Source organism: Eulemur rufifrons, chromosome 8 (assembly GCF_041146395.1).
Source record: "Eulemur rufifrons isolate Redbay chromosome 8, OSU_ERuf_1, whole genome shotgun sequence".
Lineage (NCBI taxonomy): Eukaryota > Metazoa > Chordata > Mammalia > Primates > Lemuridae > Eulemur > Eulemur rufifrons.
Window position 1 is genome coordinate 123,565,959 of NC_090990.1, and position 22,646 is coordinate 123,588,604.

The 22,646-nt window shown below is 52.7% G+C and overlaps 1 protein-coding gene across 2 annotated transcripts in view; it reads right to left on the minus strand.

Annotated features, from left to right (window-relative positions):
* Positions 1-1,381: 1,381 nt before the first annotated feature.
* The window catches only part of UCK2 (uridine-cytidine kinase 2), a 76,624-nt gene continuing 55,359 nt past the window's right edge, over positions 1,382-22,646 (minus strand). For both annotated transcript variants that reach the window (XM_069480906.1, XM_069480907.1), the window contains exons 2-7: positions 20,394-20,553; positions 19,460-19,556; positions 14,745-14,887; positions 8,661-8,758; positions 5,708-5,756; positions 1,382-4,592 (exon numbers count right to left, since the gene is read on the minus strand). In XM_069480906.1, coding sequence (XP_069337007.1) covers positions 4,453-4,592; positions 5,708-5,756; positions 8,661-8,758; positions 14,745-14,887; positions 19,460-19,556; positions 20,394-20,553 — 687 coding nt within the window. In that variant the 3' untranslated portion in view covers positions 1,382-4,452. The remainder of the gene's footprint in view (positions 4,593-5,707; positions 5,757-8,660; positions 8,759-14,744; positions 14,888-19,459; positions 19,557-20,393; positions 20,554-22,646) is intronic.

The following is a 22,646-nucleotide window of genomic DNA, read 5'->3' on the forward strand; positions in this document are numbered from 1 at the left end:
ATAAATAAAAACACAGCAGCCTTCCAAGGGTGGATTCTGTTTACAAGATCTGCCAAATTCCCGATGGGGTTGCCCAGTGTCTGCCAAAGTGGAACATGCAGCTGGAAGGAAGGAGTAGAAGGCTCTGCTCACCACCGAGGGCCGCCCGGTGCCCCGCAGACAGTGGGTGAAGAGGAAAGGGAAGCTGAGGAGCAGCAGTGAGCTGGTAGGGGCTGGGGTGCGACCAAGAGCACAAAAGCCAATCACTTCTTAATCCCTGGTGGCGGGTGACCTAGGTCTTTGAAACCCAGGGATGGACATACACATACATTCATTCATTCTGAAGTACACACGTGCCCTTACGTATTCAAACTGAAACCACTGGCACGGTTACGACGTGAACCTTCCTCCATCCACCACCCACCCCCATCACAGGTTCACTTTAGAAGGTTTTGTTTGCGGGAGGAAGGGCTGGGAGACTGGCCTGGGAAGGCAGTAGGGGTGGGGACTGCATAAACTGGAGGACATCGGGGGGACACGGAGCCAGAACGTCCACGAACCACAGCCTCTCGGGCGCCTTGGCCTGGGCTTCCCGCTTGACAAGGAGAACCGCAGGTCCACTGGTCTTACCGGCATCCGAGCCCGAGCCCAGCTGAGGTCTGGGATCCGCCCTGCCCACTGCCCGGGACCGCGCCCACGCTCCACAGTCATGGCACTGCCCTCCCCCGTGCCCTCCCCCACCACTCCCCTCCGTTCCGGCACGGAGCGTCCTCGATCGCTCAGGGCCAAACACCACAGAGAAGGCGAGAGTTGGATCTTTTTTGTTCAGTCTTTATTTACAGCAAAATACATGATATGTGGTCATTTGGTAACTACTAACAATAAAGGTAGGGTGGTAAAAAGCAAAGGGGGGACGGCAAGCATCTGAACAGGACAAAAAAGCCTAAGTCTTTATTGAGCTGCTCGCTCTGCACCTGGGCAGTGCTGGGCAGGCACGCCCTGCCTCTGAGAGCCACAGAAAGCTGATGTGGACAGTCCCCTGGCACGGGGAGGGCTGAAGGACAGACACAAGATGAAGGGGGGCTCTGAGTTCCGGATGCACCCCAGGCGTGCCTTTCCCGGACTGCTCTTTTCCTTATTTTATCTGACACCGAGAATTTTATCCCCCACTCTGCCCTGAGAAAGGGCGGGGTGGCAGAGAGCTCCAGTCGGTCCCTCCCAGAAGCCCAGTCCTGTACCCAGAACCCACCCTGGCTTCTCCCACACCAGCCCAGTTCCTTGGCGCTGGAATTGTTAACAGGCACACAGGAGGCTCCAGGGCAGAGAAAGATACTTCCCTGCAGGAGGCTCCTTCCTTCCCACAGCCTTGGTGCTGGCGCCGGCTGAGGCTGCGGGACCAAGGGAGCCGCTGTACAAACCAACCGGGCTCAAGTCCTCCTGCCTCCCAACTGCTCTGGCTGTACGCAAGCCTCCAGCGCGACGGGAAACTGGCAGCCCACCCTGGGTGTGGCCACAAGCATCCGATTCAAAGCCCGGGTGAAGCAGGTGGCCAACGTCCCCAAGATCCCCAAGATCACTGCGTGGCCAAGAGCAGAGGCGGGGTGATTAGGTCAGTCCGAGGAAAGGTAGGCTGGAGACTCTTCCCCTGTCCCCTCCCCTGGCCTGTTCTGCAGCAATCCCGTGGTCTCACCCATGGTCTACCCCTCCACTCCAAATCGAAAGACATCTAAGGGCACAACACATGCATCCTTCTTAGACCCCCACGTCTCTGCTCACGGTGGCCTCAGGCTGCCTGAAGTGAGAACCCTGGGCCAGAAGTCCCGTCAGCCTGGAGGAGCGTGAGGCCGGGCCCTCCCACGACACGACGCTCCGGTGCCCTGCTTCCTGAACACCTGGTCCACAGACAGCACCCGAGCAGGGGGAGAGACGCAGGCACCGCTGGGCGGCTCTGAAGCCAAGAAACCCCGTCACACACGGCCACTCCGCTCATCTGTGCCTCCTCCCCGGACAATGAAGAGTGCCTAGATGACAAATGTCACAGTTCTGGTCTAATTCTACCCCTGACTCTCCATAGAATCAGAGACCCAGAGGCGTTTAAAAAAACGAAGACCACGATTTGCCCTATAGAAGGCTCACATTCAGATACAGGACTGGCTGGACACGGGGCTGGCACAGAGGGGTAGAGCCTCCTACCCCTTCCTTTCCCCAGACGCGGTGTGTCGCAGAGCCCGGCAAGCGCTGCTCCGGTGCCCCTGGACAAGCCACCAAGAATCGGTGATCATTTGACCGGGCGCATGTGACAAAGACTGACAAAGAGCATCAGAGCTGTTTCCAAGTTCGGAGTGGGCTACGCAGAGACCCTGGGGCTTGGTCCCAACACCACAGGTAGATGAGGACGCAGCTAAGTAAAGGCAGAGATGAGAGAGTCCATCTTCCAGGGCAGTGGGACAGACAGCCAAGGCACTAAATGGTTTGGCACCTGGGAGCTTCAAGTAGAGGTGAGCGTGCTACCCACGGAAGGGCCGAGGCTCTGCCAGACAGGGACGGCTTCGCCCGAGCACAGACGGGCCCCGTCGAGGCCGGGCCCTGCGTCCTCAGGCTGCTAACCCAGGCCTGCCATCCACCCTTCATCTCCGAACTGACCGAGGCCTGACTACGAAGGTGACGAAGACTCCAGAATGTGCAGGCCCGGATGAGTACCGGCCTCCAAAGTAGGCACCGCGGGGGCCTCCCTTGCTCCAGGGACAGGGCTGCTGTCCTCGGGGGTCCTTCAGAGCCCCCCGCAGACTCCTCAGTGCCTCGGGGTGGCAAAGCTCTGCTGCGGACTAGGTTGGAGCTTTTTGAAATAGCAACACAGATTTAGAGTCAAGTTGAGGCCACAGAAGGGGAATCAGGCTGGACGGTGCTGACCATGAGGGGAAATTTTGGCGTGACTAGATAGTAACGGAGACAGATCTACCTGAACGGCTCCAACAGGCTCCGAGAGTAACGGACGGAGAAGGTTCTCCAAGATGTTTCCGGCAGCGGCAGCCACAGTGGAACGGCGAAGGGTGTGGCCTGCCACGCACTGGGACGGTTAGCACTGCCACGGAAGCACCGGGCTCTTCCGCAGCGAGAAACTGAGGCTTGGACTCTACCATCACGCCTTCCCCCTGCAGCCTGGTCCGCCCACCCTCTCCACCCCCGCACCCAGCCTGCCCGCAATCTGTGCTTCCTCCAGGGACGTTTCCACCAAGAGGACGCTGTCAGGAAAGCCAGAAACCTCCGCTGCAAACGTCTGCAACCCAAGACTTCAACGTCGGTACCCATGACTCAAATACTCTACTTTTAAATACTTTCTCAGACACGACAGCAGGCACAGTTCCGCTCCCTCCTTCTATGCTCCTGTGTATCAGGAAGTGATCCCACCAAATCCCCGCCAGGGCAGGAGAGAGAGGCAGCTCTGGCTCCGCGGAGAGGCTGAGAAGAGACAGGGCAAGGAAGGCGCACTGCGCCACCGAGGCAGCCAGGGGCGGGGGCAGGGCAGGAAGAAAATGCAGAAGACTTGTTCTCAGCGGGCCTTTTCCCTGAGTTTGGATTTTGAGTTGAGGTCTTACCTAATTGCAACTCAAAAAAAGATAAGAGTATCTCTCATGGACATACCATCAAGCGCCGGCTCCAAGAAGGTGGCGTCTGATACCGATCGAGGGTTTGGAACCCCATCCCCGCGGAGCTCCGTGGGCACTCAAGAGCAGTGGGGCACGAGCCACCCTCCTCCACCCGCCACATGCGCAGACGTCTGAGCCCCCCCCACCCGGAATGCAACAGGCACCTTCCCCGTGGTGACACGCCAGCTCCAGTCCCAAAACACTCAAGTCCAGGCCCTCCTGCAAATACTTACGGCAAACGGCTTTACAGTATTTGTACATTTACACAAAAATAGATCCTTTTTATATATATAGACATACATATGTATTTATAACTGGTTACACGTTGGATTCATAATTAGGCATCACCAGTAGCAGTTGGCACAGTTTCGTCATTTAAGCTCAGGGTCAAGTTCTGTTTCATTTTGCTGTTCCAAAGTACAAAAAGGAAAAAGAAAAAAATCAAAGAGCTGAGCGTGGTGGCTCACACCTGTAACCCCAGCACTTTGGGAGGCCTGAGGTGGGACAATCGCTTGAGCCCAGGAGTTTGAGGTTGCATTGAGCTATGATGATACCACTGCTCTCTAGCCTGGGCAACAGAGCGAGATCCTGTCTCAAAAGAAAAAACAAAAACAAAACAAACCAAAAAGAGAGGCCTTTCTCTTTTCTGAGGATACCAAGAAACAAAGAAAGAAAGAAAAGAAAAAAAAAAATCAAAGGCATTTTATCTTCATGGTGTGTTCTTAAATACAGCCATGTCGTAGGAAACGGTATGTACAGATGAATGCTGCCTCCTGACCTCTCCTCTGTGTCTCGGAGGCAGGGCTGGGGTCTGCGGGAGATGGGGTCAGTGAGGCCGGCTGCTCGACTCCGATGCCTGCCTCTTGCGTGAAGGGGTGTAGCCGTTGAGATAGCCGTTGGTCTGCCGTTTAGAGAGCCCTCCGTTTAGGATGTCCTGGATGTGCTGCACGATGAGGTTGATGGCCACTGCGGGGCAGAGACCAACAGCATTAGGGGTGAGGGCACAAACCGCAAGGCTCCATCACCATGACTTAGCCAGGAGACCCTTCTACCGGGGAACCTGCCAGCTTCCGTCCCGAGACAGAGCAATCCCACGGAAGGTCTCTCCTCTCGCCAAAATGAAAGTGGAGCTATCTTTTATTAACATTAGAAATAAATGACACACACCGACCAAGTGATCAATGTTAACATCACCAAAAATGGAATAAACATCAAGTGCTTTCTGATCTGATACATGACGAGTAATAGCACATGCCAACTCCCCTGTGGCATTATTTCTCCAGATTGTCTGAACTCAATCTATAATCGTGAGGAAGCAAAGGATGAACCCAAACTGAGGGCCATCCCACCCAACAGTGGGGCTGTACTTTTCAAAAATGTCAGGGTCGTGGCAAACAAAGGCAGGCTGAGGAACACCTCTAGGTTAAAGATGATATTAATAGTAAGTTTCCTAAATTTGATGACTGCACTATGGTGATGAATGAGAATGTCCTTGTTCTTAAAAATATACAGTGAAATATTTATTGCTGTGACTGACTCCCAGACAGCTCTTTTAAAGGGAGGGAAAATGACATAAATAATAAAGAGATCAAGAAGACAAGGTCCTGTCTTAGAGATCAACTCTGCCACACTATGCCTAGTCCAGAGATATTCATACTTCCCAGACAAGCAAACAAATAAATATAATACGGAGGCCAACAGCTCCCTTTAGGAAGGGCTACCATGATGGCAGGTGGTTCTAAATTAGATCAAGGAGGAAGTCTGCTTTGGCTAGAAGGTGACTTCAGGTGCACGCTGGGGAGGGGGTGTTCCTCACTCCTCAAGGACGTAGTCTGCAGCCCTCTACCTCTGCCCGAGAAGCCCAAGTTCACACGTGTCCACATACAGGTACGCACACATGCCCAAGGGCCTGTCCCCCAGGTCAGACGTGCAGGTGGAAATGCCTTTCTGGCTCACAGTCACAGAGGACTGGTGCAGCCAGGTCTACAGAGCCCAACTGGTCACCACATGCTGTCCCCCGTTATGAACGACAAAGGGCAGAAGTTACGCACCCCGCAGGATGACACCCCGCCAGGACTCACCTAGATTGTCCGCCCCTCTGGGGATTATCACATCAGCGTATTTCTTTGTCTGCAGAGAAAGATATTTACAGTGCGTTAACAGGAGTTCAGGGACAAGCTGGCCGGGCCCCTCTCCAAGGGAATGTGGGGAAAGGGAGAGCACGAAACTTCTAATGTAATGTTGTTTATAACTTCATAGTGAATGCACCTGGGGAAGCCTCAGACAGGGCCTTGCTTAGGTGAAAGGGGAATGAAAGAAGGGAAGCAGGGAAGGAGGAAGGAAGACTTTATGCGTCCGTGAAGGAAAGTGGACCAGGCTGAGTGGTTAATGCAAAACCAATTTATAATTCAACTACTAATGATCCACCATGGCTTTTTATCTACCTAATAATTTAACTTTTTCTTGAGTTCTGTTACATTGTTTCAGCTTAGGACCTACACAGAGAACATGATCTTTGAAACCAAACACTTAATTGCCTCTACACCATTAGGAAACATATGAATCAGAAAAACCCAAACTTAAATGGGGACTGGCTCACCCTGGACTGTCACACACAGTCTGAAAGGTGTTTATTCACTTCTAGCACAGGGCTAAAATTATGAAAAGTAACTTCACTGATGACCAGTTTCACTGGCTCTGTTATTATACTATTAAAAAAAAAAAAAACAAAGTAAAGCCAGAGACACATTCTTTTCTTCTTTTTTTTGTTTCAAATTTACGGAGCTGGGCACAGTGGCTCACACCTGTAATCCTAGCACTTTGGGAGGCCAAAGCGGGAGGATCACTTGGGGCCAGGAGTCCCAGACCAGCCTGGGCAACATAGTAAGACCCTGTCTCTACATAAAATTAGCCTGGCCTGGTGGTACAAGCCTGTAGTCCCAGCTACTCCGGAAGCAACAGAGCAATACCTTGTCTCTCAAAAAAAAGAAAAAAGAAAAAAAGAAACAAAAAACAAAAAAAATAAAAACTTTCCTGAGATTTTTGTGGACCATTCTACAAATAACTGCATCCTGTCATACAACCTACATTTAGCATAAGACCACAAAAACAATGCCTCGAGTGTGTGGGCACCCTTCCTCTGTGCTTCTTCTATGCTAGAACTGCTGAAATCTGACAGTGTCGGGCCCAAACCCAACCGGAACTAAGCAGGTCTGAGTTCCTGGCTTTCCAGGGGAATGAGCTGGCCTTCCCTGAGTAGAGTGGCCAGACAGTGGGGACAAGCAGAAACAGCCCCGAAGACATTTGTCCAGAATTCTGAGCTCCAGGCCGGGCGCGGTGGCTCACGCCTGTAATCCTAGCTCTCTGGGAGGCCGAGGTGGGCGGATCGTTTGAGCTCAGGAGTTCGAGACCAGCCTGAGCAAGAGCGAGACCCCATCTCTACTAAAAATAGAAAGAAATTATATGGACAGCTAAAAATATATATAGAAAAAATTAGCCGGGCATGGTGGTGCATGCCTGTAGTCCCAGCTACTCGGGAGGCTGAGACAGGAGGATCGCTTAAGCCCAGGAGTTTGAGGTTGCTGTGAGCTAGGCTGACGCCACGGCACTCACTCTAGCCTGGGCAACAGAGTGAGACTCTGTCTCAAAAAAAAAAAAAAAAAAAAAAAAGAATTCTGAGCTCCATTACAACTAGGTTAAACAGCAGAAAACTGGCAGTTTACTCTAATTGATATCCAATAATAAATGCACTTTCTGTTCTTATTATTAAGTTAAAAAGGGCAGGAGAGGTCTTCGGATAGATAATGGGATGGGAAGGATTTTACCGGCCTCTTCCCAGTAACCTAATCTTGTACCCCAGTCGTCTTCCAGGGTGATGATTCGGGCACCAGGGTTACTCAGCAGACTCAGAAAGCCCATCCGTCCCTGATCTGAAACTAAGTCCGGTTTGATGTAAAACCTACCAGCAGACTTAAAGAAACAAAGACAGTTTGGGATCCTATTTTTCCAGGAGAGGAAAAAGAAAGAAGTTACTTATTGGAATAGATGGAGCAAGTCCCATTCCCGGCCTTACTCTAAACCTGTTCTCAATGCCTTCAGATTGCAGCCTTCCCGAAAGACCTCACCCGAGACAGGTGAGACCCCCAGCGCCCCATCCCTCTCTCTCACAGCTTCATTATAAACAATTAAGGAGGCAGATGGTGGTTTCACCAAGCCGGGGAAGACACATACCCGAGGTGTAAGATTCTCCTGAGTTAAATACTTCTTCCGAAACTAGGTTCTCTCTCCCATCTTCCTCCACTGGGACCCCACCAAACCACTCCCCGGCTAGGGTGCCCTTCCCTGTCTTTCCCCAGGAAACAGAGGGCATTTCCCGGGCTGGGAGACGATTTGCTGAAAAGCTGATAATTCGCCCCTTTCCCTCCTTCCTTCTCTGAAAGTCACCTCTCTAGGAATTCCCAGCTGCCATTGGAAGGACTGGCAGGTCTGTGCCGCAGCAGAGGTAAGGAAGCTTATTCCAGCATGGCGCGACACTTCCCAACCGGGCCTTACACAGGGGCCAAAGACACGCTCAAAGCAGGGCTCACCTGTGGCGGTGGGCGGGGTTCAGAAGGGCCCAGGCCGGGGTGCAGCCCCCGGTGCACCAACACTCCAGCCATCTCGGACCTTGGAGGGACCCGAATGGCTGGGCGCGATCCTCAGACAGGAAACGCCCTCAGTACAGGGTCTCATGCCATGACCCCACCAAGCAGGAAGTGTGGAACTTGCTGGGAATTATTAAGGAACCAGCCTAAGGGCTGGCAGGACCCCACAGGACTTCCCCAAGAAAGGACAGCAGGACAGAGCTCCCCGAGAACTTAGCGGCAGGACAAAGGACCACAGGCTGCCCTCTCTTGGGACTTCAGGACCGAGGGTCACTCAGAGAGAGGAGTGAGAGTCAAGCTCCCCGTGACTCCATCAACTCACACACCTGCCTCTGTGTCATTAAACTGTGAGTTCTACGTTCAACAGAAACAAACCAAGAACACAACTCACTGGCAAGCAGAACTCCTCAAAGGCGGGCTTGACGAACGTAATGTACTGAGATAGAATCTGCTCCAGGTCCCTGCCTCTTTCGCTGATGTCCCTCAATACTGGAAGAGAAGGAAAAACAGGAATCAAGAAAACCGTGCAAGATTCTGCAAATATCCGGCCTCGTCATGCGGGGTCCTGGGACGCTGGACGGAGAGCAGATGGGCGGCAGCTTCGGGAAGAAGTGACACGTTGATGGCTTTCGATGGTCAGATTCTGCTGTGACAAATGGTCTCTGAAACAAAAGGCCACCCAGCCAAGGCCCACGGCCTTCTCGCTTCCACAGTATTTGACCCAATCGTAATTTCCGTGGGAACCATAAAAGGCAGGACCGCCTGGAGAGCCCATGACAGCGGGAGGCGGTCTGGGCTTCAGCTGCCCCTTGCCCTCACTTACCTGTGCTCAGGAGCAAGTCCGGGGACGACCACCCAGGCGCCGACCCTGCCCCCAGCTCCCCCACACCACCCACCAGGGGTGGGGGCCGCTCCCGTGCACCTCAAGCTCTGAGTTTGCAAACAAAAAAAATCACTTAGAGAAGCTGAGAAAGGCAATGGTGGGCTGGGGCTGGGGCAGTGACAAAGCCCAGGTTGACACAAACACCATCTTCTGTCTGCTACCTTCTTTCTCCTGCTCAGGGACTTTCAGATGCTTTTTTGTGTTGCTTTTTTCTCTATTTAATAGAATCTTTTGTCAAAAAATAGAAAGGAGACTGATCATCTTGGTCCTGCCTTGTACACTAACCTCCCTGAGCCTCGGTTTCCCCTTTAAGTAGTGAGTTTGCAAGGAGAGTCTCTCGATCAACAGGCCCTCCCTACAAGGTGTCATTTTAAATCCTATCGCCTGAGCTGCCAAAACCTTTCACCCCCACCCCAAAAGGTTATCATCTCCGTCGACAATAACCACAAAGACCCTTCAGCGGCTTCTCAACCATTTCCCAGTAAACAGGCTCAAGCGTGGGGTGAACGCACTGTAAACAGAGATGGGGAATATTTGTGAATGGGACAGCCGGGCCTGTACATAATTCTGTGTTTATACACATCTACACATGCATGTGTTTATACACACACACACACACACACACACACGGGCGGGGACAGGGAAGGAGGGAGGGTGTCTCTCTTATGATCCAGACTGACATGAAATGCAGAATATCAGGACGCTACACAGCTGTCAGGAAGAGCACATTCCAGAAAGCCAGGCACCAGCGCTGCCAATCATCTGACTTTTATACCAGCTCCCAGATTTACAAAGTGTTTTTTCCACAGGAGCCCTGGTAATGTTAATACAATGGCTGGTTTGTCCCTAATGTGTCAGGACTCGCCCGCCCGGCCGGGCAGCGGTGCCATCTCCAGCCAGGAAACGGTTTTCCTGGCACCCGCGCAGGGGCCCTGCTCCCGCGGCCGCCCCGGCAGACCTGCTGCGGGGACTCGGCCAAGGAGCAGCCCGGGGACCCGCCACGTGGCTGGCCCTCAGAAGTCCTCGGCGCTCTGGCACACGGAGCTAACGAGCTCAACACGGCCAAAACACGCAGCGGGTGCGGCCTCCGATTCTTCACACGTCTCCAGATAAAGCCCAAAGAAAAAAGGAAACCAGATCAAAAGAGTACCAGAGCTTGGAAAAAACACACACACACACACACACACCCCGAACTTGAGCAGCTTTTAATTAAAGCCCTACAAACACCGATGCCAGGTTTGTTTCGCAACATGGATTTCACACAACCGACAGCTTTAGCGCTGCAGGAAGCTTTGTCATTCTCCCAGCACACGAGCACACATGTACACACACGTGCACGCTCACACCGTCACCCAGCCCTCCTCCTGCCCCCAGCCGGGGCTCGGCCCCTCGTATCCGCAGACCTCCTGACTTCATCTGTTGTCGCTGGGGAGAGGAAACTGGCCCCGCAGAAAGCAGGTGGAGGAGGGGCGTCAGTGAATCTGCTCTGCAGCCCAAAGCCGCCTATCGGGTAACGCTCACCTGGACCTGAATCCTGACCCCAGTAGCTCCTACCTGTGACCTTGGACAAGCTATGTAACCTCTTGGAATCCCAGTTTCCTTAACTGTGAAATAGGACAATAATGGTATCTTCCTCCTAGATGTTATTTAGGAACACAGGCAGAGTGTGGAAAACTCCTGGGCACAGCAGCTGGCCGCTGGTACAGCACACTGGCGCGTGTTTCTACGATGACGGCAATGCCAGCAGGACCTAAGGAAGCTTCAGGAGCGTGGTGGCTCCCCGACAGGCGGCCCAGCGCGGCAGGAGGGCAGGAACCATGGCCTCGGGCCCAGCTGGCGGGGGCAGCCACGGGAGAGACTCTTGCAGGCAGCTGGAAAGGCAGGGCTGCCGTGCAGGAGCCGATGGCGGGACATAAACACAAGGACAGACATCGGGAAGGGGGAAGAGGGAGAAACGGGGAAGGCAGGGAGGAGTCATACTGCAGCTTCCTCTCTGGAGGAGGAAACAGGAAGCTGGTCAGAACACTGCCCAGGCCCTGGGAACACACAAAATCAAAAGGCACTGCCCACCTCTGCTCCCCAAGAGCCTTTGATAGAGCTAGCGCCCTGAGCAGTCTGGGACCCCTCCTTGAGCCAAGGACGACACGGGGCCAGCCAGGTCACCGCAGGGAAAGGCCCTGCTCCTCAGGCAGTCGGGAGACAGGGTCAGGCAGGCCAAGGATTGAGTCAGAACAAGGTCTTAGCACAGACTGGAAACCCCAGGGACTCAAAAGCAGCACCTACATCATCACCCTGACCCCGGCACATTTGCTGGGCCACGACAGGCCCTGTCAGAGGACGGGCTCAACGGCGGGAAGCCACAGGCCTACCACAGTCCCTGCTGGGCTCTCCACTTCAGCCTTTCCAAATCCAAATAACTCTGTCTGCTTAGCCGAAGCCAAGGACAAAATCTAGAAGGACCCCAAGTAAAAACGACGCCTTAACGGTGAAGTCCACTCACTTTAAAAATTAGATAATAAAGAACAGAATGAACTCGCCGAAGGCCCAGTGCAGCCCATTTCTACACACACAGGCACAGGGACTGGCACGTCAGGGAGACACGGCGTCAGCATCCCAAATCCCCCACCCGCTTCCTCCCTGCCCCGTGTTCAAGGGTGGGTCGGGGCAAAGGGCACAGAGGGCAGGGGAGGTGGGCGTTGCTGGAGACCAATGCCCAGAAGTGCAGGGGGCCGGCAGGAAGGAGGTACGTCTGTCTCTCCAGGGCTGCGTCTCTCACGGGCAGACCCCTCCCACACCAGGGTCAGCTTGGAATGTTGGGGTCCCGTGCCCAGGAGGTGGCGCTACTGTGCTGAGGGGTTTCCCACACTAAATAACGTTTAAGAGGAAGATACCGTTATTGTCCCTATTTCACAGTGACAGAAACTGAGATGCAAAGAAGGTGAGTAGCTTGTCCAAGGTCACAGGTAGGAGTTCCTGGGGTCAGGATTCAGGTCAACTTGGAATGCGGGGGGGGGGGGGGGGGGGGTCCCGTGCCCAGGAGGGTGGGTGTGACAACAGAGGAGTAAATAACAGAACTAACTCAAACCTCCGGGAATGTCCTCAAACCCAGCAACTGCTTCTGACTCACCCTCCCCACCCCACAGCGCCCCTACACTCCACGGTGCACACGCCAGGGATGTTTGTTATTCTACGTGGAGCGAGAGTGAATTTGTAAAAATAGCACATGGGAAAGTCCCAAGCATCCACCAGGAAAGTGACCTGTCCCTGGGTGACGTGTGAAGTCAGCAGACCTGAACGGGGCAAGCAGGTCCTTCCCCGGCAGCACCCACACAGGATCCCGGTACAAGAAAGAGACAGAGAACGCGCTGTCTAACCTACCCACGATGATCTGTTTTAATTGGACACTAAGATTCACTTACTCAAACCTCAGTTTGAATCTCCTGTGCGTCCTCTCATATCCTTTCCCGCGAGGCCCCCCGCAGCACCATGGCCCCCCGAGACTGCGTACCACCTTCTGGGCTAACGATGGCATCAGCCAGGTGTCACCAGCTCCTGAGGACAGGACCACACCTGATGCCCTCAGAGGTCCCGACAGAAAACCCAGAAAGACAGAACGGCACCGCCCACCTCAGCAGCAGATCTGTGACCCACCACAGTGACTCATCCACGAAGGCGCCACCAGGCATTTTCCCTGCATTACCGCTCATCTTCACAACCATCCCAGGAGCACTGATCATTAGACAGCGTTCCAATGGGAAAACGAGGTACAAACAGGTTAAAACACAATTTGCCAAGGTCACACACCAAGTGGAGAAAACCAGGATCTCAGCCTCCAGACTCCAAAATTTAGTCCCGCTGTAGCAAGCTGCCTCCCTAATTTGGCAAGCTGCTATGGACATTTGAGCAGGACAACCAAAGCAGGACCTGGGCGTGTGGATTAAGGTGACAAGCCAGGCCCTGGGACAGAAGCATGGGGAGCTGTCAGGCTCAGGTTCAGGCTTCAATCAGCTGTCCAAATAGACCATACAAGTCTTACTCTGACAGAGTCAGGACACTAAAAGCAGGCCTGTCTGCCCCATGTTACCCATAAAGAAGCTCAAGTCTACTAGAGTGTCACAAGAGTCCAGTCACAAAGCCAGCTGGGACCAAAACACAGGCGCCCTCCAGTCCCGTTGTTTTCCCATCGCACAGTGCTACCTGTCCCCCACCCCACGTGGGAGCGGAAGTGTGGCTCTCACTGACTTAATGGAGCGTGGATCCTGCTGCTACTTAGAAGAGCAAAACCCAGGACTTGTTCTCCATGCTCCACCGGTTCCCTTCACAGATCTTGCAATGACAACACTAAACTGGATAAACATTTGTTTCATGAACCAAGACGAGAAAATTGCCCAGACTTTGAGGTCAGAGGCTCTGGGCTAGAGCTTACAAAATTTTAATCGGCCAGTAATGTGTCCTGTGACTAGAGACTACCTCATCATTTCCTGTGTCCCCCTCCCTCTTTCACGCAAGGAAGCTCAAACCTGACTCATCCTCCACTCCTTTGTTCGGTGGCCCCCACTCACCGCCCCTGCTGGGTCCAGTCCATTCTCACTCCGCCAATACCTTCCTCTTCTCCCCCCACCTGAGGAGGACAGCTCCGCTCTGGTCCAGATCAGCGGCCCCAGCTGCGGCCTTCACTTGCATTTCCTCGTCAGAACCCTCGTCCAACATGGAGCACTGGCCACTTCACCTGTCTTGCTCCAAGCCCTGGGGTAGCTTTCCCTGCCTACCAGGAACCAGATTAGTCTCGGTCCTCACAACCCCAAGCTGCTTTCTAGCATCTCTTGATGCAACCCTCGGGACACTCCCGCCACCTGACACTCTCGGGACAAGCCGCCGTCTGTATCTGTGCCACACACCTTCATGGGTCGCCTACGTCCGTCACCCTGCCCTACCACAGAGACCTGGCCCCCTCCCCTTCCTCCATGAAGCTTCCAGATCTTTCTCTCTAGTAGAAGCAAGCTCTCTGCTCAGTGTCCTACAGGTTCAATTCACATGCTTGGCTCCCCAACCAGTGGCATTTCTGCGCCTTGTACGCAGGGAGCGCAGGGCCTTAGCGCAGGCAGGCGCACGCTCGGGGCCTGCAGAGGGAACCACCACGAGCGAACGAGCCGGCTGGAAGGAGTGACAAAGCCTCCAGAAAGCTTTCTGCAGATTTAGAGCTAGTAAAGCAGGGTAACAGGACGGGGGCCCCCGTGCTGCAGGAACAGGGGCGTCCTGTCCTCAGGCATCCTACAGTTAGTCCCCAAAATCAAGATCTGGATGCTTTATGTGAAAATCACAAGGAGCTTAGCATCTAACCAAACCTTTTCCCAGCAAAACCAGAACGTCAGCTTCTCATTTCATCTCCCTGACCGAAATACTATGTGACTAATCCCTTCTCAAATGTCAGCAAACGTCTGGGCGGCAGGCTGTGCCCTGTGACCACGCAGCCGCCTTGGGGCAGGAAGGCACAGGCGCCAGACTGGAGGGAGGGGCGCCCTGTCATAGGCTGCCAGCTCCCTGTCCCAGAGGCAGCCACCAACAGGATCGCCTGAGGCTTTTAGAACGCACCTCTGCGGGACAGTCGGGTGTCAGCATCCGTATCCACGAACAGCTTCATCTGGAACAGGTCTCGTACCTCCTGGGAGTAGAAGGCCAGGATCCCTTCAAAGAGCACCACGTCTGCGGGGTAGACAGTAACCGTCTCCTCCTTCCTGCAGAGCAAAGCACAGAGCAGGTGACGGGCTGCGCCAGGCGGGGGACAGCGTGGAACAGGTGACCAGGGCCGGAGCATCTGGCTGGGCTGAGTTCTGGGTTCCATCCCCCCTCCGACTTCAAAAGCTCAGCTAACTCAGCCTCCCAGAGCCCCCGGACCACCTCCGAAGAGTCAAAAAAGGGGCCACACAGCGGGGACAAAGGTCTCCTTTGACCGGTGCTTCTGAGCTTTCACCATAAAGCAGACACAGAGGACAGACATCCTTCTCCGAATACAAAAAAAAAAAAAATCCTGCTGTTGAATGAAGAATAAAGGCAGACAAAAGCAGATGTGATTTCTTTTTTTCTCTGAAGGCGTCTCCAAGAATGCTCTCATGCCTGGCATTTATGGAACCTAACACTCTGAACTTTAAAAACAGAAACTCACAGTTCTCTCTCAACCACACCACTCCCTCCTCCCCCAAGACCTGAGGCAACTGCAAGGATGGAGAAAAGGCAGGGGGATGGGGAGAGAAAGCAGGAGAAAAAAGACAAGTCTGGCAGAGCGGATGCAGGGAGCACTTCCGTGGAAGCACAGGATCCCGAGTCCTGTCTGGTCAGGCTCTCGCGGCACGGTGGCCACGCACTCCCTCGGGCCCCCTCCGTATCAGTGAGGCAGGGAGACATGGGACCCCATCCACCTGCCCCACACAGGCTCCCCTCCGTACCAGTAAGGCAGGGAGACACGGGACCCATCCACCTGCCCCACACAGGCTCCCCTCTGTACCAGTAAGGCAGGGAGACACGGGACCCATCCACCTGCCCCACACAGGCTCCCCTCTGTACCAGTAAGGCAGGGAGACATGGGACCCCATCCACCTGCCCCACACAGGCTCCCCTCCGTACCAGTAAGGGAGACACGGGACCCCATCCACCTGCCCCACACAGGCTCCCCTCCGTACCGGTAAGGCAGGGAGACACGGGACCCATCCACCTGCCCCACACAGCTGGGACTTTTCAAATGCCAGAGGGGTTGACGAGTGCTGGCCTCTCCCAGGTGGGCCCTCGGGATCCAGCTCTGCCGTGCCTCGCTTTCCCCGTGTTCTTATCCCCTGACTCTGTCCCGTAACCACCTTACACATGGTGGTTATACCGCCTCTTGCTCAGAATTCACTGACAGGGAAAACATGAGCATCACTGCAAGGTTTACGCTCACTCCAGCCGGCAGACTAGAAAACATTTGTGAATAAAACCCAATATAAAACAATTTTTTTAAAGGTCCTTAAAACAATGGTTCTATCCATGCAAGCACAGGGAGGCCAGCTGCAGCCTCCAACTAAAGAGGAGGCCGTTGGAACGTCCCTCCCATAAACGCTCTCTGGTGCCCTATTCGCTGGGACCCTCAGGTTGGTGGCTGAGTTGTCGGGGTAACTGCCAAGTGGCAGAATGTGGGGCGTGGACAATAGTAGGAAAAGACCACGCACGTTAGGAAGATTAGGAGATTCTCTAGAACCATGCTGTAGTTGGAATGCTTCTCAGAATCATCTGGGGAACTTTTAAAAATATTTATACGTGTACCCTATGCCCCAGAGGCTCTGATTTTCTTGTCTGGGGCGGAGCTAGAGCTTCCTTTTTGTTAGAAGCTCCCCAGGCCAGGGTGCAGAAGCACCAGTCCAGAGGGATGTCGGCTGCCGGATAACAGGGTGCACCCACTGCACATGAGAAAGCAACCCGGGGAGCGTTCAGACGGGGAGAGAAAACAGGACTCATGGGTTAGTGACATGAGGAGCCACTCTAGACAACGGTCTTACACCAAACAAACGGGGAGAGGCCCTGTTGGGGAACAAAGAAAACGTACTTACGGGACTCCTGGGGTTCCATCTGAAAACACACTAACAGAGAAGACCATGACTGTGCTGGGTTCCCCAACACGGGGCCAGCATCCCTCACCCCAAATGCTTGGGACCAGCGTGTTTCAGATGTGTTCGATTCTGAAATACTTGCATTATACTTAGCTTGAGCGTCCCCTACTGCAGACATCTGAAATCTGAAACGATCCAATGAGCATTTCCTTTGATTGTCATGGTAGTGCTCACAAAGTTTCGAGTTCTGGAGCTTTTCAGATTAGGGACACTCACCCTGTACTGACGCTACAAAAAGTGTGTATCAGGATGCCTGATAAATACTAAAAAGGAATAGGTGCTTTTCCAGGAAGGAGAAAATAACTACCTGCTTTGTTGCTGGTGTCCTAAAAAGTTGGAATCAATCATTTCCCAAGTCCAAATGTAGGTTGGGGAGGAGAAACTTTCAAAGCAGCTCAGAGCTTTTAAAAATAAATAATAAAAATTATTGAGCAATAAATGTGCAAGGAGCCAGTTAGGACCCTGCCTGGGAAGTCCCCCAAAGCAGCTAAGACTATTAGATCATTTGAGATAACCTAGTCCAACCACCTCATTTGGCTTAGGAAGAAAAGAAAGACCACAGAAGGGTATTTGCAGAGAATAGGTGTCTTCTTGGTCTTAGTCCGACAAAATGTCCCCCTGTCACCAAATGCCCACAGGCGAGTGGGATCAGGTGACCCTAAACAGCTGGATGCCTGACAAGTAGGCCTTGAGATCTGGGGAGCGGGTAGAGCAGTGGCTGTGGCATAGGGTGGTCAGGGAAGGTTTCTCAGGAGAGATGGGCTCTGGGCCTCTAAAGAATAAGGTTTTAAAGAATATGGTACGAGACAAACCAGGAGGAAAAGAGAAACCTGTCTGTATCGGGAAGTCTGCTAGGATTTTCTTTTGTTCATACATGAACTTGGCGGAACTTCCTGGGAAGCACAAGGCATTCAGCTTCCCGTCCTCTATCCCTGGGCCCTGCACTGGTCGGGCCCCGACTCCGGCCAACCACCCTCACTGCCCCTGCCCTCTCCGTTTCTCACCCGGCTGCTCCAAAGGCTTCTTCAAAAACGGCACTGTGGATCCTCTCTCTTCCTGCCGGCAGAATGATCTTTCTGCTCCGACATTAGAGCCGTGAGGCCCCCTAATGCCAGCACACTTGTGCTCCTGGCCCTGCCCTCTACAGCCCTTCATAATCCGAGCCCCGCTTGCCTCCCCACTGCTCGAATGCCATTTCCTGCCAAGCTTGTCCGAGCCTATCCCTGAAATGCTTCCCCATTCATCACCTCGGAAATCCCTTTCCCCAGCAGCTTCCCATCCTTCCCAATGTCAGGCCTGCCCATCACCTCCTCTGTGCAGCCCGCTCTCAACACTCCAGCTCTCCCCTCCTGTATGCTCCTCTGCAGGCCCTTGCCTGCATCTTAACTTTAGCAGGTGCCTACCCTGAACTTGGGAAGTGGCAGGCTGGACTGTCTCTTGTCAACTTGACATCACCACCACTCCTTCCCAACGGGGAACTACGATTCCCTGAATCCCTCTCCCCTTGTGCTTCCAGGTTATTTTGCCAACGAGAGACTTAGAAAGCGAAAGTGAAGCAAAATCCATAATGTTCAGGAGACTGTGAGAGTGAGACAGGGACACTTCGCAAATACACCACAAGCTCCCACGCTGAGCCTGGGGCCCAAGCACGGCGGTTTCTTAGACTTTTCCACGGGCCCCAGCTCCGGGGCCTCAGGCTGGAGTCACTGGGGGACTTTTCTCTGATTTCTCTACAGCATTTCAGGTCTTCGCTCTGCCAGGCCAATGTTTGCGTGAGCTCCAATTCCTACACTAAACCCCTTCATTCCTGCATGATCCGTAGTGGTTTGGTAGGAAAACAGGGAGGGTGACGCATGGTATCTTCATCTCTGAATCTCCTGCACAGCGGAATCTGGCCCAGAGTAGAGAGTGGGGGAGACAGGTGGGGGTGAAGAGGCCCACTCTGCATCCCAACGCATGCTCTCTCTCATCGCCCAGCTCCAGCCAAATCTTCACCACACTCTCAAGTTCTGGCTCGTGAGAAAGACACGGGATGTGTGTGCTGCATTAAAGGCCGGCAGAGTAGCTCTGCACAGCTCTGAAGGGGCGTGGGGGTCTGGCCAGCAGGAGGACCAGCCTCCGGGGGCCCGATCCCACCACTCAGAGGGAAGGAGGAGGGGACGGAAGCGTGGCCACTCCTCTATTCCTAACCAGGATCATTCAAATCAAGGCTCCAATCGAAGTGACTGGTTTGACTTGCTTGAGAAACTTTCTGGAGGGTCTGGCTGATTCTGAGATCAGCATCTAGTGACTTCAAAACCTCACCCCTCTGCACATGGTCTAATCCCAAGTGAACCAGGAGAGCAGGAAGAACAACAGTTTTCTTTGTTGTTCTTCCTGCCCTTCCTCTAGCCACCCCCTTACGTCTTGTTCCAAGCACAACAGCTCAGGGACGCAGATCAGAACACGCGTGCAGCCCTCGCCCAGGCTCAGTCATGAACCCTCCGAGGTAATGAAGCATGACCGGACTGTCCCGGGAATGTCAGATGAACTGTTGGATGAACTGCCCAAGCCGTGTGCCCGACGGCCTGGGCCGCCACCACTGCTGGCTGCAGGTGGGAAGTGCTGGGGGTGGTGTCGCGGCGCAGACCAGGGAGCCACAGCAACCCCAGCCCAGCACAGCTCACTTACCGGGAATGGGAGACAAAGTCGTACACGGGGATCTGGACTGTTTTCCCCTCGGTGATTTCTTTGAGTGTTTGGAAGATGAGTTCATTGTCAAAGGCATCTGAGGGAAACCAAACCGTTAAAGTGTTTCTTAATTGTAGAATAGCATCTCCTATAATCACGCACATGGCATCCTCACGGTATGCGGGTACGTCACACTCCCTAACGCAGCACGCCACCCTCCCAGACTGGATTTCTGCCCAAAGCAGAACGGAAGTTCCCGGTGGGTCGAAATGGATGCGTGAATGAGTTCTGACAGACTGATTTCTTTTCTTCTTGACATTCCATCCCTGGCTTCGGAAAGCTCTCTCCCCTCTCCCAGTTCAGCTGTCATCCCGGGATCGGCCCATGTTTACCTGGAAACCGTACCCATGACGGGGGGAGTACAACAGGCACCAAGCCAGGAAAGTGTGATTCCAACAACTGTAAGAAACCCACACCAGCTAAAGCAGCAGGGTGCCGATCTGGGGCTACGAGGCAAAAATCGTCCCGGCAGCCGCCCCAACCCCTCCGTCTCTTTTTCTGCCCCTAGTGAGTGAGCTTTGGCCCGTGTGCCCTGCGTGGGGACGAGGAGGGTGTGACACAGACCAGGAGCGGAAGGACCAGCTGTGTACCCTGTCACCTAGGTCTGGCCCACCTCACGTCACAGGCTCATATGGAGTCGCCCCTGTCCAGGTACAGACTCAATCAGTGCTAATATTTAATGAGCCAGGTGTGACACGAAGTGTTTCAAAATTCCTTCTTTTGCGTAAGCCCCACGATAACCCTGCGGGGTGGTTATCAGTCCCCTGTTCTAGAGATGGAAACAAGGCTCAGACAGGTTAAACGGCTTGCTCACAAGTGGAAGAAAAACTCCCCCAACCACGGCACACACACCCCCTCCGACGCCCCGACTCACCCGGGTGATCGAAGTTGAACTGGCCCTTCAGGGCCTTGGCCTTCTGCTCGGAGGTGAGGACGCGGTAGAAGCTGTCCTGGCTCACGATGACCACCTTCTTCTGGCGATAGTCCACCTCATTCTGCCCCAGGAGCTGCACGATCTTGGCGCAGACGGACGACTGCAGGGAGAGAGGGAACAGCGAGGCGTGAGAGGAGGGTCAGCGAGCCGAGGCCCGCTCTCCAGGAAAGGGCTTTGGAGGGAAGAGGCCAGAGGCTGCCGTCGGCTCGATGAATTAAAAGGCTAAGAGGGAAGGATCCGCCTGCTGCAAGGGAGTCCGGGGTCCCTCCTCCCTTCCCAGTATCCGCAGCGATGGCAGGGAAGGAGGGCAGGGAGCTCTCTCTCTTCTTCCACAAAAGCCCTTCCCAGAGTCACTGATCAGAGGTAATGCTGCTTTATTCTGCCTGCTTGTGCTCTGGTACAAACAACTAAGGCAGCAGAAAGTGGAACAAGGGCCTTGGCATCGTGAAGTGACTGGGCTCAGCGGGACATGCCTCCGCCCTGCTCATCTCTTTCTATCAACAGAATCAAAAAACACAGCCAGGGAGCTCAGCTAGTTAGCAGTAGGGCCAAGCTCGTGGCCTTAATCCTGCTTCTGTCGGCTGCTTTTGCTCTGGTCCACAGCCACGGGCTTCTCAGACTTCTTTGCCCTTAGAGTAAACCGGGCAGCGTTTTCACAAACGCGCGCCACAGCTTACATAAGCACAACGAGGGACACAAACATCACCAACACCTAAACAGCTTCCAGGTATCCGAACTAAGAGTGGGGAAGCCAGTTCCAAACACACTCAAACCCACATGCCTTGTGCTGTGTTGTGTTGTTAGCAATAATACATACATATCTCCCCCCTTTTTCTCCCCAATAACATATACTCTTTGTGAAAGGAATATTATAAAAACAAGCGAGTTCAAAAGAATGAGGTAGCAAAGGATTGTGTTTATCAAACAACTGATTTCATTTTTTTGTTTGATACAAAGATTAATTTAAAAATAAGAATGTCTATGGTATAAAAGACATAACCTAACCCTCCTTATGGAACTGGTTAATCTAATTATGAGATTTAAAAAATAGCATATTTAGAGGTTTGGGGGCCCAACCTTAGAAGCCTTACTATTGAACTTATTTTACCAAATGATTTTAACAAAGAAAAACCATGAAATCTTTTAAAAGTCACAATTCTTACAAAGTTGTGTATTTGATTTGTCTGAGCATGAGGAAAACTGGCCATTCCAGTTGTAGTAGTCAATATAAATTAAACCGTGTTACACAATATGTCCTGTTGTGCAAGTTGTGACACACAACCAAATAAGGATCTTTGGAGGAACAATATTTTTACTCTGATGTTAATTATTTGAAAACAATTTCTTTTATTCTCATGACAATTTTGCATACTAACACAGAAAAGCATTTAAAGGTTCTCTGGAGTTTTGGGCTACAAATTCCTCCCCACCTCCCACCTAAAAAAGCCACAGGAAGGTAAAACTTGCACATGACAAACCACATTCAAAAATGAAAATGAAATCAAATTTCAAAAATGAAAATCAAAGCCTATATACAATAATAAACTATAAGTTTTTAAACAACTTGTAGACCCACAATTTCCTCTTCCTAACTGACATCTGTTTCTTACATCCTAAGGTTGCAGAGAGGTAAAGTTTATAACTGTAGCCTTTACTTGTAGACAAAATTTCCTTTTACAAGTCCGAAGAACAAAATGAAAAGAGGGATTCATGGAACCAGATGTATATCCTCTACCTGGTTATTCAAATTATGTTATTATTTTATTTATAGTTAAAACCCATTAAATATTTTTAACATGAATGGTAATCCTATCACCACCAAAAAATATGTGTGTGTATTAAAAAGTTACACGATCTCATTTTGCTGATGAACAATCATTTCCTTTAACCAGGGCATAACCTAGGACAGAATCTGCACAATGGCCAACAAAACTGAGTCAATGAACATAGACTTGGTTCAGTTCTACAAAGTTAGCACTCATCACAATTCTCGATCAACAATAAAGTATGGCTGGGCATGGTGGCTCACACCTCTAATCCCGGCACTTTGGGAGGCTGAGGAAGGAGGATGGCATGAGCCCAGGAGTTGAGGCTGCAGTGAACTAGGCTGAGGCCACTGCACTCTAGCCCAGGTAACAGAGCAAGACCACGTCTCAAAAAAGAAAACAAGTACGGCCTTTATTTATTTATTTA